The sequence below is a fragment of the Melanerpes formicivorus genome, unplaced genomic scaffold, assembly GCF_026170545.1.
Source record: "Melanerpes formicivorus ecotype bairdi unplaced genomic scaffold, bMelFor1.0.p_v2 SCAF_50, whole genome shotgun sequence".
NCBI classification, from domain to species: domain Eukaryota; kingdom Metazoa; phylum Chordata; class Aves; order Piciformes; family Picidae; genus Melanerpes; species Melanerpes formicivorus.
The window spans coordinates 449,226-465,960 of record NW_027142402.1 but is presented as its reverse complement, the minus strand read 5'-3'; the positions used below and the strand labels follow the sequence as shown (position 1 = coordinate 465,960).

The 16,735-nt window shown below is 47.5% G+C and overlaps 1 protein-coding gene across 2 annotated transcripts in view; it reads left to right on the top strand.

The window, feature by feature from the left end:
- The first annotated feature begins 7,759 nt into the window (after positions 1-7,759).
- The window catches only part of MMS22L (MMS22 like, DNA repair protein), a 43,858-nt gene continuing 34,882 nt past the window's right edge, over positions 7,760-16,735 (top strand). The window contains exons 1-8 of one of the 2 annotated variants that reach the window (XM_068160414.1): positions 7,760-7,836; positions 9,166-9,352; positions 10,325-10,450; positions 12,218-12,270; positions 12,797-12,884; positions 12,970-13,147; positions 13,447-13,540; positions 14,874-15,004. In XM_068160414.1, the coding sequence (XP_068016515.1) occupies positions 9,174-9,352; positions 10,325-10,450; positions 12,218-12,270; positions 12,797-12,884; positions 12,970-13,147; positions 13,447-13,540; positions 14,874-15,004 (849 nt within the window). In that variant the 5' untranslated portion in view covers positions 7,760-7,836; positions 9,166-9,173. Of the gene's footprint in view, positions 7,837-8,725; positions 8,803-9,165; positions 9,353-10,324; positions 10,451-12,217; positions 12,271-12,796; positions 12,885-12,969; positions 13,148-13,446; positions 13,541-14,873; positions 15,005-16,735 lie in introns of those variants that run through there. The other variant, XM_068160415.1, reaches the window with a different exon arrangement.

Here is a 16,735-nt window from a genome sequence, read left to right as displayed (position 1 = left end):
TGTTACCTCTCACAGCCTGACCTCAGATGTGTAGCTGTACCTGATGAGAGCATGAGAATAGCACCAGCCACATGTTTCTCCATAATTGCTGTTTGTCAGTCATTCCTCCAGCATTAACAGCACTCCAGACAACTCAAGGTCAGCTCTATCTTATGCTAGAGGACAAAGCCCTTCTCATCAAGGCAAATGGGCAAGCTAACAAAATCCATTGCCAGCCTATTCCAGCTCAGTTTTGTGCCCATGACCAAGGAAAGCAAAGCCACTGAGGATACCCTGGCAGAATCAGCTGGCACCCTCAGCTCCCCAGACTCCTCCCTGTACACCAAACAAAAGCCACCTGCTGAAGGAGCACCCAGCTGCCAGCTGCACACGCAGCTGGACATGCGTACTACACCAAAGGTGTTTGCCCCAGCTCCACACTGTGCCCCTGACTGCAAGGGGACAGCTGAGTGCCAGCAGCCCTTGCCACTGCTCTTTAGAAGCCCAAAGCATAACTGCCCCAGCCACACGCAGCCCAGGCCATTGTTTGAATGGGAGGAGAGAAAAGCTCTGCAGCCCCAGGGGTCTGATGGAGCCCTGTGATGCAGGAGTGTGCCTTGCACTGGCAGTGCTGCAGGAAGGCTTGAGGACCTCTCTAGGCTCCCTCTTAATCTGTTAGACACGGGAAGCATGGGCCAGAACTCCATCCCTGGCTGCTCACTCACTCTTGCAGCACACCTCAGACTACCAGAGCAGATCCTGTGTCTCCAAATGCTCTGCATTTACAGATTCCTCTGCAGCTGGGCACAGAGGTCACACTTTGTAACTCGTCACTAGCAACAGCTTGGTGCTCTCTTGTCTTGTGTGCCAGCTGGCCACCAACAAAGCAGCCAGCAACGAAGGAAGTACTCCTGCTGATAAAACATTCATTTGTGGTGTGCTTAGACCATGTCCAGCTGGGTACCTCCCTGTTCAAAGAGACTGGGGGGTCACAGAACACAATGCAAAATGTTGGGCTCCCAAAACATCTTCCATTTATCCAACTACAATGTTAGATGATTCTGGAGAAAATCTGAAGTGCTGCAGAAGTAACACTGAACTTAATCATGTGGTGACATCACAAATAAACAAAACAACTAACACTTCTCAAGCATGTGGTGACACCACAGGTGCCAGGTGTCCATCAGGAGAGTGAGAGAGGAACTGAAACAGACAAAAGACTTTGTGTGCATCCAGTATCACAAACTTTGCTCTGTACACTGAGTATCCTGAAGAATTCATGCTGGTATATGAGTCAGTTAGACAGAAAGAGCCATCCAGTTCCCTTTATAACAAATACATTTTACCCAAAGTGCCCTTGACAGCAGTTATGCACATCCTGAGTGCTCCTTCCTCTGCACTCCCTAAGCCTTGCCAATGGCATTAGTCTGTATTGATTCCCTAGCTCACCAACAAAAATGTCAAAATAGAAGAAATAAAATAGTAGTGACCTCAGTTCTGTACTGTTTGTTCCTCTTTACATGCAGGACCATTTTAGCCACAAGGTAGGGTTTTATCCTTTTTTTTTCTCTTTTAGCTGTCCCAGTCCAACACAGTACTCGAAGAGTGCCAAGATCTCACTTGATTATGAAGTATTGAGGGAAAGGAACTGATTATTTGGAGCTTGGGAAGGGAACCATTCATTGTCAAACAATTGTTTGAGAAAAGAATAAAACAGTGACAACTATAAACCACAAACAGCAGATCTGAAGAGCAGAGTAGGGACACGGGAAAGCAGAGTGTGCAGCGCAGCTCTCTGGGGCGAGAGCAGAGAGAAGCAGCAGTAATGGCTCCATCACAAGCTGTTGCTCCTAGAAGCCTGGCACCTCACCTGATCCCTCAGGATATGGATCAGATTTCTATGAAAAAAGAAATAATGAGTCTATTTAAATAAGTTGAAATGAAAGAAACACCAGCTCTTTACTAGCACCTGGGACCAAAGACCACTGCTCCTTTTCTCAGGGCTTCCTGCTGCTGTCTTGCTCACCACCTCTCAATCACTCCCAGTAAGGAATTCCATCTAAGTCCAACACATGGGAAAAGGTCTGAGAGATTCAACATTCCTGCAAACTTTGTGAAAAGAGGCATCTGGACAGAGTGTCTGCTAGCTGAAGAAAAACAAGTGAACACAACTTCTGCCTAGCTGTGCCGATTCTGCTTTCAGCCAAGGCCTCTCTCTGCTGTCTCACACAGCCTGAGTTTGCCCTGCAGCCTGAGTACTGCTCAGTTAAAATATCAGCTCACAAACACAAACCTGCAGGGAACAAGGATGCATCCAGCATAACAGCAGAGTTTTAAGGAGGGAGGCTTGGGGAGCAGTAAAAACCTCCTGAACTTCAAACAAAGCATGGGGGGAAGTTTGCAAAGAATGGTTGAAAAATTAGCAAGTGAGCAATGAAAGCTGGAGGTTGGTGAGGATGTGAAGGAGCTCTTCGAACAAGAGCCGTTACAGAAGGTACCTGCAGAGGAGGAGACTGAAGAACAGCCAGGTGGAAGCAGCAGGATGCTCTGAGCATTCTCTCCACTAGTCAATGGCCTGCGATGGCTGCAGATAGGAACTGCAAAGTTTTATGGATATGCATTTCACAGAAGGTGTGAACTCAAACAGTAGATTACACTATTTCCAGTCTGAGTTTGTAGATGAATATTTATCACTATTCTGCTTTCTATAATGTATACAGGGCTTTATATGTGGGTTGGAATTCTTCATCTAGAGTCAATTATAAGAGATTTTACTGACTGCAGTGAATATGATCTACTTGTGAAATACCTCCTGGAAAGCATAAGTGAATGCAAATTCATTTGAGATTTCTAACAAATAGTCTGATGGCTGCCATGCCATTGGCAGAGGCCTTTCAGTGGGAAAAGAGAGAAATTTGGGATTCAGAATATTATCAATAACTCTCTTTTGGTTAACCTTATTCTTTCTCAATCAAGTTTAACCAGTGACTCCAAAGGGAGACACCTTGGCATGTGCATCCATTTTTCCTCCTCCAATGCAGTACTGCCCCTGGTTTTCATGAGCATTATGCATACAAAAGGACTGCATTATTAGCCTGAATTAAGAGCAGACCTTTGTAAATACTTAACTCATCGTAACCTCCTATTCATAAGGGTACTTGAGCCTGGAGCAATGCAAATAAAGCTATAATACAACTCCTGGCAATGTACTGTGGATGGATTTTTCTTAACTTTTAATTAGAGATATCATTAACAATTGCTCTGAGTTAAAACTGTTTTCTTGGCCTTTTGATATAGAATAAGTAGAGAAATATAGATTGGATCACTCCCAAAAACTTGCAGTAGTTTTGTAACCTGGGAAGTCCCAAGCCAGGAGGAGGGCAAGAAAAAGGTCGTTACAAATACGTGAACTAGGTGTCTGCTCAGTTACATAAAGGTCCTTGGAGTTCACATTTTAACCTCTTCTGCCTACAGGCTAACATTTTGACTCTGCAGCTGTGCTTCTACAGCTTGAAACAATCCTCTGAGCACCGGGCACTTCAGACATCCTTCCCAGCATGAGGGCTGACATCCATGCATCACTGGTCAGGCCAGTCACAGGTAGTTACCAGGGGAGTAAAGGTTACTAAACACCATGCCCAGGAAGCCTCCTGCAATGAGCACAAACCTTCGAGTTACAAACCCGTTCAAACATGTGTTGCAGCTCTTCATATCTGAGTAGATCCTATCCTGGATTAACAGACACCACTGCATCCACAACGTCACCTTGCTAAGGTTTGTCTGAAGAAAACAATAGAAGTGGAGTGTCCTCCTCTGGAGACTTTCCAGCCCTGTCTGGATGTCTTCTTGTGCAACCTGTGCTAGATTCTGTGGTCCTGCTCTAGTAGGAGGGTTGGACTTGAATATCTCCAGAGGTTCCTTCCAACCCCTAACATCCTGGGATGCTGGGACTTGTCCATGGCCTGAAGTCCGCAAACCACTAGCAGCAGCTGCTGACAGTGAATCCCAGAGGCAGTCTCTGGGGGTATTTTATTAAAGGAATCACCTTTTAAATATTTTGTTTCAAAAAACTAGATGTACTCAAAGATACTAATCTTTTATCTGTACTTGACTACCCAGCTGGGATCTTTAGTGGTTTTTTTCTTAAGCCTGAGCCTAAAACTTTTATTGGTAAATCATCTTTCATAATTAAAATCACAACCCTGTAAAAAGCACACAAGAACTTCAGAGCAGTCTTTAGAGTTCACACAAAATGCATAAATAACCCTCTCCAGTCAGATATTTTGTCTTCAGTAATAATTTGTGATTGTCCTGATGTGAGAATGCAGGACAAATGTACAGCTTCCAGACTGGAAGTACGGAAAAAGTGCCATTTCCCACCTTGATTCGTTATCCTAGCAGCGGCAGGGCGGTTACATAACTGGGCTGCATTTAAATCACTTGAGGTAGCATCAGGTAAACAGTCCCAGGCAAAGAGAACAAAAATGCGCTCGAGTCACCTTTTGGATGGGGAGAACTGAGCTGGCAGGAAAATAACGTTTGCTAAAACGTGGGCAGAGTGAAGAGAGGGCAGCTGGAGCAGGTACAGCAGCATCACAGCTAGCATCAGGTGTTCTTCAAGCTCCTGCACACACGCAGCAGCTCCCGCTCAGACCCCTGCACTTTGACACGGTCACAGACGCCTGCACTTGCAGACCCAACTCCTTACCAGATGTGCAGGCAACTGCACTCTGATGGCCCCTCATTATTGCCCTTTCTGCAGCTCTCTCTCCACCCTCCGCCCAGTAAAGTTGCCACCAAGAGGGTTCCTGAGTGCAGTGCCTCCCGCTTTGCGCCCTTGGGCCGGCGGCAGCTACTCACCGTGGCAGCCCGTTGGGAAGTTTCCTCCCTCCTGCACCTGTGCAGAGAATGGAGAGCTGGCTCAACCGTGCATTTGAACTTCCCTGCTTTTGGCAGCATGAGTCATCACCTTAGCAGGATCTCAACTGTAGACTTTTATCTGTGAATATCTATGCCCTGTCTTGTGGAAAACTAATTACTGAGCCACTGAGAGGCTTCATAATGTCCTGCATTTAAGTCCTGAACATCATACATAATGCATAGGAAGCAGTCTCTGCACTCTGATTACAGAACACTGTCATTAAGAGAGCAAATTAAAGATCTGAATAATTCACTGGCTGAGCTTATTGTCAGTGCTGCATTGTGAAATTAGAATTTCTAATAAGTACTGCAATTTTTTTAACCCAATTAACACAGAGAACATCTTGAGTCTGATTAGTACAATAAAAATTATTACCTTATTCTTTTGCCTCACAACAGCCAAATTAAATACTGTACTTAATTATGCAGCATTCATGGCTTCTGTGCTAGAAATAATAATAATAAAAAAATCTGCCTATCGCTTGAGTAAGGCTCCCAGGCTGTCGAGTGCAGCGACAAACACAGCCTGTGAACCCCCAGCATGATTTCTTATCACAAAGTTACTGGGGGAGATTTTTTTTTCTTTTCTTTTTTTTTTTTTTTGGTAAGACTTTGTAAATCAGCTTTAATAGCAGCAGCAGAAGCTGATGTCACTGCTGAAGTCTGCTCTGGGAACACAAACCTATTAAAAACCCCACACCAGCCACAAAAGGACCCTTCCCAACCAGCTCTGAACATCTATTGTGAATTAACTTTCTCTGGGCTGATGTGAAGAGAGAAAGAAACCAAAACACTACCACTCGCTGCCCTGAAAGCAAACACACAAACACAGCAACATGTCAATAAATACAGAAGGCTGCTCCAGAAAAGACGCTTAGGAAACAGACTAAGAAAAAGCAGGAGCTGGATCAGCTCTCTTACCTCAGCTCCCTCTTGGCACGGGATAGATAAGATCCTTTCATCCCAGGAAGGAGAAAAGTCCAATTCACCATCCAGCCTGCTGATTCTCCCCCAGAAGGTGCCTGCTGCCATGTTAAAGAGAGGATCACTGAGGATGCAGCTTTTGTCTCCAAATATTTTAGTACTGCCTTTTAGTGTCAAGGACCCCAGGAGCTTCAGCACATCTGGCAGCAGACACCACTGGCTGCAGCAACGGGGGTTTTCCTCAGCCCTATTTCATTTCCAGCTCCTTTTCCTTTCGCATCCTGGGGAAGTTTAATCATCGAGCATGGGTGAGGGGAAAAAAGAGACAAAAAGGGGGGGAGAAAGAAAAAAAAAAGCAAGGTGGCATTGCCATCAAGAGCTCTCCGTTTTGTCCTACAGACAGGGACTGCAGCAACCACCTTGCATCTTTGTCTCGTTATTTTAGCATGTGCATGCGAGAGGAGGGGAAAAAAAGAGGCTGAAAATTATTCAGGCATAATGCAATAGACATAAGAGAGACAAAAAGACAGAGAGGAAGAGAGAGAGGAAGAGAAAGGGAGAGAGGGAGGGAGAGAGGAAACGGGCTTAGGAGAGGGAGAAGGGGCTGTCAGTGCAGATAAATCTGCATATGGAAATCAGGGTTATCCTGGGTGCAGTTTTATTTAACCATGATGTACTGAGGTTTTTAATTAGACAGGAATTTAGGGAAGCAAATGAGGGATTCATACAGACACAGGAGCAAATGAAGCATTTGTAATCACAGGAGAGTTTTCAGAGCAAGCTGTGGCAGCTACAGCAAAACTTTTTATAGCAACTTTCTTGTTGGAAACAAAAGTTTCATGCACTGCTACTAATTTACACCCAAATCCAGGCAGAACTGTGAAAGCATTCGTTCTGAAATGAAATCAAACCGAGGCAAGCCAAAATGACACAGTCATTTTTCAGATGACCCAGAAACTGCTGGATATAGGGCAATGCATTTTAAGCGGTCTTATGCCAGCACAGGGCTAGGACCTTCTCCCTGTTCTCTGGTGACTGTCACAGCCAGTGAGGGCGCTTCGGAAGGGGCAAAGAGCAACGCTCGGCTTGGGTCCCAAGCACCGCGCACCAGCTCCATGCTGCGCGAGAATGGGTCGTGTCTGGAGGCGGACCAGAACCTGGCACGCACGGGCAGGTTGGGTCAGGGCCTGTGGAGCATCAGCAACGATCAGGACCTCCTGCCCCATGCCATGGGGGGAGCATGGGGATGAGTGAACTGCGGAAGCGAGGAAGATGCGAACTGGGGTACGTACTAGCGGTGGCAAGGTGGTGGCGTTAGTGCGAGAGGTGGCAGAGGCCACGCCGGGGAGTCCGGGGCAGCAGCCAGAGCAGGGGGCACCGGGGCGAGCTACAAGTGCTGGGAGGGGAGGCTGGCGGCACACGACTGCTGGGAATCCCCACCGAAATTCCATGCACGGGGCCATGAGCGGCACTGCCGGACTGGGCACTGCCGCCACAGCGCGGGCGGGAGGAGGCAGGGGACGGGAATGCGAGGGGATGCGAGGGGATGCGAGGGGATGCGAGGGGATGCGAGGGGATGCGAGGGGATGCGAGGGGATGCGAGGGGATGCGAGGGGATGCGAGGGGATGCGAGGGGATGCGAGGGGATGCGAGGGGATGCGAGGGGATGCGAGGAGCGCGGCGGAGACTGCGCCAAGCAGAAGCCCTGCAGGAGCCCCTGCCGGGGTAGTGCACCGGCAGGATGGGGCCGGGGGAGCCGCGCAGCGGCGATGCTACCCAGCCCGGCTGCGGACCGCGCCCCAAGCGGCGCTCCGGCCTGGAGGGGGTGGAAAACAGGAGCTGCGGGGAGGAGGGGAAAGAGCGCGGCCCCGGGGCGGAGAGACGCGGCCGGCAGGGGAGGAGAAACCGGCGGCAGCCAATGGGCTCCGCGGCGCCTGCGCGGTGCGGAGCTGCCGGCGGGCGCGGGACGCGCGGAGCGGAGTCCGGGCGCGGAAGGGGAGCAGCGCCCCGCAGGTACCGCCGCCCCCCGCAGGGGCCGCCGCCCCTCCAGCCCGCCCCCCCGGCTCTCACGCCACGGTCTAGAGGGCTGATCAATTGCCCGGCCCGCCCGCGCCTCGCCCGGGAAAGCGGCTTTGAGAAGGAGAAAGCGGCGCTGGGCCGCAGGCGTTCCGGGTGCGGATCCTGTGCGGGGCAGATCCCCAAGGGCTGCGGCCACCCCGGGAGTTCTGCAGCGCTGGGTCGGGGGTGCGGTAGGCAAGCGCAGAGCCCGCCCGAGTTCTGTGCTTTTCCCCGGTGTTCCCTGCGGCATGGCGCGGTTTGCTGCCCGGAACGGAACGGGCTTGCCATGCAAACTTGTGCGCCAGGACATCCCCCTCTGGCTGCTGTCTGTGCAGTGCCAGCAGCGCGCTGAGCGGCGCTGAATCGCCGCACCGGAGCCCTGCTGTGGCCGAGGAGTTGCACTGCTGCTGCATAGCCTGCAGCCACGGGAGGGAGCTGGGAGAGGAGGGCAGGAACTTGGGTTCTCATTTTGAGTTCGTTTTTCAGCCAGGCCTCCTTTCCTGCCAGCCTCTAGCCATGGTGTAAACCGGCTTCTGCAAGAGCAGCTGCTGACCAGACAGTCAAAAATGTAACCAGTGAAGGGGAAAGCTTAGTTGAGAGTTTAAATTATGCTTGCATATTGTTGTAGAACTCCGTGGCACCAGTTCCTTAGTTCTGTTGTATAAAATATTAACCCACTAATTCTAAACATGCAGGCCACTTCTTTTGGACATGATCTTACTCTCCTTTACTTTGGTTTCTCTTCCTTCAGGTTCCTGGGAAGCCAGTTTTTTCTAAAGGAAGCCTTCAACTTTAGTCATTTTCTGAGCTGTAAAACCTGACAGTTCAGGGTTCCAGGGGGTGTATTTGCTGCTTCTTAGAAGAATCATGAGCTGGAATGTTGCCTTGAAGTCATGGGCAGCTGGAGGCCTGGCATGCATGGTGTGTTTTCATAGCACAGCTCCTCTAGGCACTGAATGAGAGGTTGCTGAAAGTAGCTCCCCTCTGCAATGCATTTCTGCCTCTCCTTTCACCCTAGCCTAGCCTACCCTCCTGATGTGTCAGTTCTGTTCAGCAGCAGCTTTTCACTGCTGTGAATCCCTGAGCAGGTTGTGAAGGAGGAAGATGAAGCTGCTCAAAGCAGAAGAGTTGTGTGGCAGGGCATGAGATTTCTTGGTGGTGCCTCAGTTTGTGCAGTCAGATCGGTGTTCTCGTGACCTGGGAGCTTATGGGGAGTTGTAACCATGGGATTTATCTGAAGGAACACAAAGGTTTTTAATGCATGTGCTTTGTCTTCTGGGTCAGGTGAGACAATGGACGATGACTTTGTGGCTTCCTCCACACCCTCATTTCTCACTGACAGCTTGGAGTTGGCAATGGAAGTGGAGAATGAGAACTCAAAGCCACCCTGTTTCTCATGTGCTTTTGACAACCAAAGTGGAGGGAGAAGCTTTTCTGCAGAGTCTTACCTAGCAAGTGGGTCTCTTAAGAGGTATGGGTTTTTTTCAGTTACAAATATATTACCATTCTAAGATACTCTTCCTATTGATCTTTGGTTCCTCTGAATCCTGGCAGGGTTTCCAAATCCATTTTTTCTTCAGCTCTCATGAGCCTGAGATCAGCTTGGTGGCCCACCAGAGGGAAGGGTTCTTGTGTTGATGCACTGCTTTGAACATGCTCTAGGTCCAGTTCCTAGCTTTGTGAGCTTTAAGATGCAGTAGCAGGTTTGCAGTGTTACAACACTCCAGAACTGGGCAAGTGCTGCAATAATTCGCTTTGATGCCTTTGTTATTCTACAGCCTGCTGGGAGTTTGTATTTGTGCAATTAGCAATGTTTTAACAGCCTGTGCAGACCCCTGGTTTTCTTCAGGTAATTCTGTTTGGTTTTAACTAAGTCAGAGCAAAAAGCAGTCATGGCCTAGTGTCAATTTAAGGTGCAATGATGAAGTCACATTCTGTGACTCTCATCAGATCACTTCTTTTATCAGTGTGCTCCATAGAAGTGCCATTAAGTGTATACAGAGGAACTGATGTATGCTCTAGCATTAGTTATTAGACACCTAGTGCACACTGAGACAGATTCCAAATACACCCTTTGGAAGTGGAGATGTTCTCTAAGGCAGCAAGTTCCTCTGCTGAAGGCAGTCTGCATACTCTGTCTCAGCCCCTTTGTAGGGATGAGGATGCTTCAAGGTGGTAGCTGGTAAATTTTTATTTGTTTTTAAAATATACTGTGACTATATCATGATTTTGTGCTCTTCAGGGTAGAGTTGTCATAGTTTATGACATGCTTTATGTACTCTATATTATATTGCTATAAATGTATAACTGTGGAGAGCACTGCTCCTTCCTCTCTGCAGCAAACAGCTCTCCGTGGCACCTTGCAGCTGTTGTGTTCTCTAGGCTCATTCCTAGCCTATGAACATTGTTGGAGCACATGAACATTGTCGGCTCTGCTTCACAGGGTCTTGCTCAGACTGGATCCGTCTCCAAATGACTATGAAGAAGACGTAGTGGAAATGTTTGGCTTTCAGTGGGTGACTGAAATGGCTTTAGTTGAATCCTGTGGATTTCTCTTTGGTTTGCTCAGGTATGCCAATGTCAGTGTATTTCACAGCTGTACACATGCCTTAAGGAGGTGGCAGACTGAAAAGGCTGTGGGCAGTGCAATGCAGCCTGGAAGGTGCTGCCTCACACTCCAGCAGGTGATGGTGCAGACGTGGACCAAATGACAGGAAAAAGTGAATTGTCACAGGTTTTTCATGCTCTGTGAGTTCACAATAAGTTTGCAAGCAGTGCCTATCTGAGCCATCACCAGATGAAAACTGGGGAGTGTAGTTATTACAGCAGAATGGGGGATTAGTTCTGAGGGCTGCAGCTCCAGAATGTATGAATAAACTCTGTAAGAGTTCCTCCAGTGAGATTGTGCTATGCATGTAATTCAAGTTGTCTTTTGAAGATTTTTTAAGTCCCTTTTTTGTGCATAAAGAAAAGTGGAGGTTAAAAATCAAATACTGTCAGTGCTGGGTGCAGCATATTCCTCAATTGTTTGGATTAGGATAGCTTCAGCAATCTCTTCAGATACAGTTGCTCAGTGTTTGACTAATTCAATGTAGATGTTTAATCTGGTCAGTGCAAATATACAGATCACCAATAATCCTCTTTGCTCCTGATAATCCTCAGGATGTACAGTACATCCAGAGAGAGGATGGGAGAGCAGCTTTTGTGTGATTCCACAAATATCTGTGATATATTCCCACACTGCTTTGATTGAAGGGGATTCTGCCATCCCTCTGGGGTCTGATCTAGGGTGTGATGTGAAACATCATGAAGGAGATCTGGGTTAGTAAGGCACCATGGCATAGATGGCAGGAAGCACATTCAAGTCGTGGTCAGTTGGCTTTGCTTGGTAGATGCAAGCTTTGACTTCACTGTGATTATCAGATTTTGTTATTTATTTTGTAATGAAGGAGGTGGGAGGACAACTTAGTTAAAAGAAACCTTTCATCTGCCCACTGCATTGTCTCCACTGAATGGACACAAGACTCCAACCTTCAGCCTCAACAACCTCTTTCATGAAGCCCTGCTTTAGCCTTCCTTCCTTTCTACAGGGTTGAAATGACTGAAAAAATCTTGCAGAAATTCCACTTTAGTTCCAAAACAAACACAAATTCACAAAACCTAAGTGGCTGCAGGTAATTTGGGGTAGCTGAAGTGATTTTATCCAAGCAAGGGAGACCTAAGGGGGAGGATTGTCCTTACATGCAGCTTACAGTGTGGCGGTTTGGAGCCTTCTGGGCACTTCCCAGTTTTCAGCTGTTTTTTCATGGGAACACTTGGTCTGGGTTTGTTCCAAGTATCCTGGTTTCTAATCCTTCAGTAGTGGCTGCTTTGACTGTATAAGAAATGAGGCAGAGAGCTTTCTTAATTTATTCAGCATTTTCTTTTGAAAGTCTTACACAGTTGTGCCTTTCATGTATTCAGTTCAGTGCTGTGCTATCTCTGGAAACTACTTGAAAACCACTTGAAAAGAACAGTTCCTGCAGAATTTAGCTGAGCAGTTACCTGTCTTAGGCTTGTTTTCTTTTTTAATTGCAGTGGCAGTTAGGAGCTTCTTGAAAAAGGCTTACTCTGCCCCCCAGAACTGGGATGAGTTTTAACTTTTCTAGAGAGAATTTATCCTTTTACTCTAATTGCTGTTGTTTCTCTTTTGTGCTCAAGTGAAGCAGCAGAGCAATCTCAGCAGGAACAGCTCAGCCCCTCTCCCCTTTCTCTGATCTACCCAGGCCTTACTAAAATGTAGTTAAACAACTTTTAGCTACATAAATACCATAAACCTTTATGTTCCTTTAATTAGGCAGCAGATACACAGGCTGGAAGACCTGGTACAAACGAGTTCATCTGATTTTGGTAAGTTTGCCACACTGAATTTTACACTGGGAGGGGTAGTGCTTTCATTAGAGCAGTGAGTGCTCACAGATCGCTGCTGCTTTGAGTGCTGAGCAAAGGCTGGTGGAGTGTTCTGCACAGCAGTTTATAACCAGCACAGACCTGCAGGAGGGTGCAAATGTAGGCAACCAAGGGATGTCAGCTAGTGTGGAAATACTGAGAGTCAGTTTGGAACCAGACCTGCCTATTGTGGTGGTGGGTGGTGGTTGTTCTTTGCTGTTGTTTGTTGTTCTTTGCCATTTAAAGACACGAAGGAACTATTCTGTAGTTCCTTTTCCCTTGAACTTCAGCATTTACTTGGATCTCTGCTTCCCACCTTGTCAAAAAGCCAGTGAAATACCCAGGTGTCAGACTGTATACTTCAAAGCAGGCCAGCCACTGGTGTGTCTGGATGCAGCACTGGTGTGTCTGAGGCTGCTGTGGAGGATGCAGATGTTCTGAGTCCAGTGGGGCAGAGCTGCTGTAGCTGCTGTTCTCTCTCCTGCAGGTCAAGCAGCCAGCTTGCACTCTGAAGCGGAGGGCATCAGGCGGCAGTGCATCGAGTTCCTGCACTATGTGAAGGTTTTCATCTTTAGGTGAGAGCTGCACACTTGTACCTCCTGTACTGAGCTGCTGTGGCTGCCTCTGACCCCTGCTCTGACCATGTGTCTGTGTGCCCAGGTATCTGGAACCCTCTAGAGTGGAAAATGAAGGAGTGCTGCATCCGTATGAAGAACTAGAAGCGCAGCTGCCGTCGGTGGTGGTGGAAGAGCTTCATGCTTTGACCATGCACATGGGGCACCTCTGTGAGCTCCCTAGCAATGTCCTGGCAGCATTTACTATTCAACACCAGGCAAAGGTTGATGCCTTTTGTAATTTCAATTTTTGGGGTGTCACAATACATATTAAACTTGGGCTAAGTAAGAATTATTCTTTCTCCAGGCTAAAAGGCTCTACAGACAGGATTCATGGCCACGAAGCTTTCTGGTTTGTTTTCCTTCCCCTTAGCTGAAGGACAGGTTGTCTGTTACATTGTGTTTGGTCAGGGATGTCCATAGTGCTCACTGCAGGCCAGGTGTCTGCCCATCTTTGGCAGCAGAGTATCCAGCACTTGCTAAAGCAATGCTAGGAGTAAATCCCTGGGTGTGTTTCTCACAGGTCTTTCCCCCATCGTGGCATTTGCTGCACCTCCACCTGGATGTGAACTGGCTGGTGCTGGAAATTCTTTGTGTACTAGGTGAAAAGATGATGAGTAAGTATGCAGAATTTTTCTTGACCTTACTCCTGTACATAGGACTTGCCCAGAGTTCTCATCCTCATCTATCTAGAAACATTTGCAGCTGGTATTTGATGGGCTGAACTCACAGCTGGGGAGGGAAGGCTCTCTGTGCACCATGTAGCTCAAGTGAAAGTGCTGGACACTTGTCAAAACTGACCAAGGCTTGTTCTCAACTGGTGCTTACAATTCCTAGATTTTTAATGACAACCCAGGTATTTAATGCCACACACCTCTGGACAGGGCATCTGCAGAGATCACCAATGCAGAGTGGTGAGCAGCAATTTGATGAGAGCAGTGTAGGATGAGTGTCCAAGAAGAGAGCAGAGCAAAAAAACCTTGAAACAGAGAATTTGGGTTGTTAACCATGTGTGGCACTAAGGAGATGCTGGGCAGAGGAAGGGGCCTCAGACAGAGGGGCTTGTGAGAGTGCAGCAAGGAAAGGGTAAAGCAGTACCTTGGGTTTTTCCTTTTGGAGGAAGGAGGGGAGAACTGTTGGAGGCAACTCATTGTCTGGAGTTCCATATTTATTTCTAGCTTGCTTCTGAGCAATAAAGCAGCAATCCATGGCCTGAAGAGAAGGCTCATGCTTTTGGGCATCAGGATCTCTAGCAGGTTGTCTGCTCTTCTCTGTGTCTTGGAGAATTTCTTGGGGTCTCAGCTCATTCTCTGAAGTGTGCTGAGACAAAACTTCACACTGCTGAGACCAGGGGCAGCGTGGTGGGTTCAGGGCTGCACCCTACATTTCCAATAATAGAATACAGGCTTGTTCTGCATCTCTTCTGTTCCACTGATACCAGGGCAGTTGTACTGTTGGAAAGCTTGTGGGATGAGGTCTTGCAGACACTTACTTCACTTTGCCATTTTATCTCTGCTCAAGTTGGAGTAGGATTGTGCCAGCTTTTTACATCAACACATCCAAAGGAAAGTGTTAGACCTCTCCAGAATTGTTTGTCATCAACTTGCATATCTGCAAAACATGTCAGGATTTCAGAACATGCACACAGGCATGTGCTGAGGAAGGACCTGCAGATAAATAAATCTTTATTCCACCACAAAGACTGTGCCAGAGCAAGGCTGCAAAGTGCCAAACTGTTTTACTGTCAGCCAGGATAACACCAGACTTCAGTGTGATTGTGGACTGGTTGGACTTAGAATGGATGAACTTCCCCATGTGAGTTTGTACAATAGGTTTACAGACAGCTCAGCAAACCAGTTCTAAAATACACAGAGTAGAAACAGAGTCCTGTCTTGTGTTCTTGCAGCCAAACCCAGAACTAACTGGGGCTCCTTTTCTTCTGTGTTTCAGGACAAGTGGTGTATGCCAACCACTTCATAAATCTGACTGGAGAGAACCTAACCAGCACCAGTTTGTTTGAATCACACTGTGCAAATCTCATAGCAGACTTAATCAACTTGTCCATCAACAAGTACATGAAGGTAACTGTCCAGGATGGTGGGCAGTCAACTGTAGGGAGCTGTACGAGCTGGGTGTTGCACCAATGCACAGAGGACTTCTTGCTGTTAAGTTTTAAATGTTATGTATGGCTTTCTGTCTCCATGTTTTAAAGAGTGTTATTTGTTAGGAGCCCAAATTGTGTTATTTATTCATGACCATCTGGCAGCTGAGTGAGAGAGCACTATTGAAATGCACTGTGTGCAGAGCAGGAGCGAGTGCCACATTGCCTGAGCTCAGTCCTCCAGCTTCAGTGCCAAATGTGGCACAGGCTGAGAGGTTTAGAGCTGTAGGTGCAAAAAGCAGCTTTTCAAACTCAGCAGGAACAAAAGAGTCACTGCAACCCTAGCAGTAAGCTAGCTGGACACTTGCCCAACAGCACCTTATGGGTTATGGTTGCACTGCTCCCTCTTCATGGGAGAGAGGGGCATGGCTGTGCCAGCATGGGGTGACTGTCCTTGTAGGGGGTCCCTGCAAAGAACTCTGTTACCTTCCCTCCTTGTAGGGGATCACTTCTGTCTGGTACATTATCAGAAAGTGCTGCAACCTCTTCCCCTGTCCAAGGATAAGTAGATGAGAATGGAAGATTTGAATAATATCTCTTGACTGTGGTGCTTGATGGAAGGCTTTGAGATGTCAGCTGTTCTCTTTGCAAAGACAGTAGCTTGTTTTGCCACAGCTTTTTCCTCAGCTCTTCTTAGGCTGGGGCTGCACCACTGCAGCTAGTTCTCTTTGAGATGCCTTTCTGAAGTGGATCTTGCACTTCAGCTGGTGGTGATGTGATTTTGTCATTTACACCATTAGGATTCCAAATTCAGGAACTATTTGAGGTATCAGTTGGATCAGGTAGGGCATGGATTCATCTCACCAGGTTGCAGGTGTTGGCTGGATTAGTGTCACCCCTGGTGTTTTATTGTCAGGGAAGGATAGCAATGGTTCTTTGTCCTGCAGAGAGCTGGATCAGTGTCTCTAGGTGCCCAGTCCCTTGTGTTTGTTCTGGAGAGGTGCAGGTTGATCACTGAGACTTGGACTGTTCCTTGTTTAAAGGCAAACCCCATATGAGCTGCTTTGTCTTCCCTCGTTCTTCCCACATTTCTGCCATTGTGTCCTTGCTGAAGGTAAACTCTGCTGAATTATGCTGTTTAAGCAAAGTTTTTCTCACTATTTTCCCACCTCTGAATGCAGGTCAGTGGATGCCTGGGTCCTAAGGCAGCAGCAGTACAGTTTTGCCTGTGCTGTGATTGTTTCAAATATGCTGCTGGTGGGGCTTCGAACCATGAAAACCTGTAGAGGATCTTTGTGTTTAGCACTTCCTCTTGCTGCTTTGCTTGTTTTGTTCCACAGTTCAGGGAATGTGGTGCTGAAAGATGAATCCCAAGAAGGCTGCTTTGCATTTGAAATACATCAGTCTGAGTGAGTTTAGTTAAACATGGGGCAGTAAATACCGTGCGTGGCTGGAGCTGTGCCGTTTGCTGTGTGGCAGGGGCGTGCCTCACAGGAGACTCAGCAGAGCAAGTTCTGTGGTGTTGTGGGAGCATCAACACCCTCCTGCCAACAGCAGCCTGTGCTACTAGCATTATGCTACTAGCATTATGCCTTGTCATTGAGGGGGTTGCAGTTAAAAGCAACAGCAATAATAGCTATTAAATCATCTGAAATCTTTTTCTTGTCTTCCCATCAAGAAAATCTAATCAATCATTTTCTCTTTCCCTTCC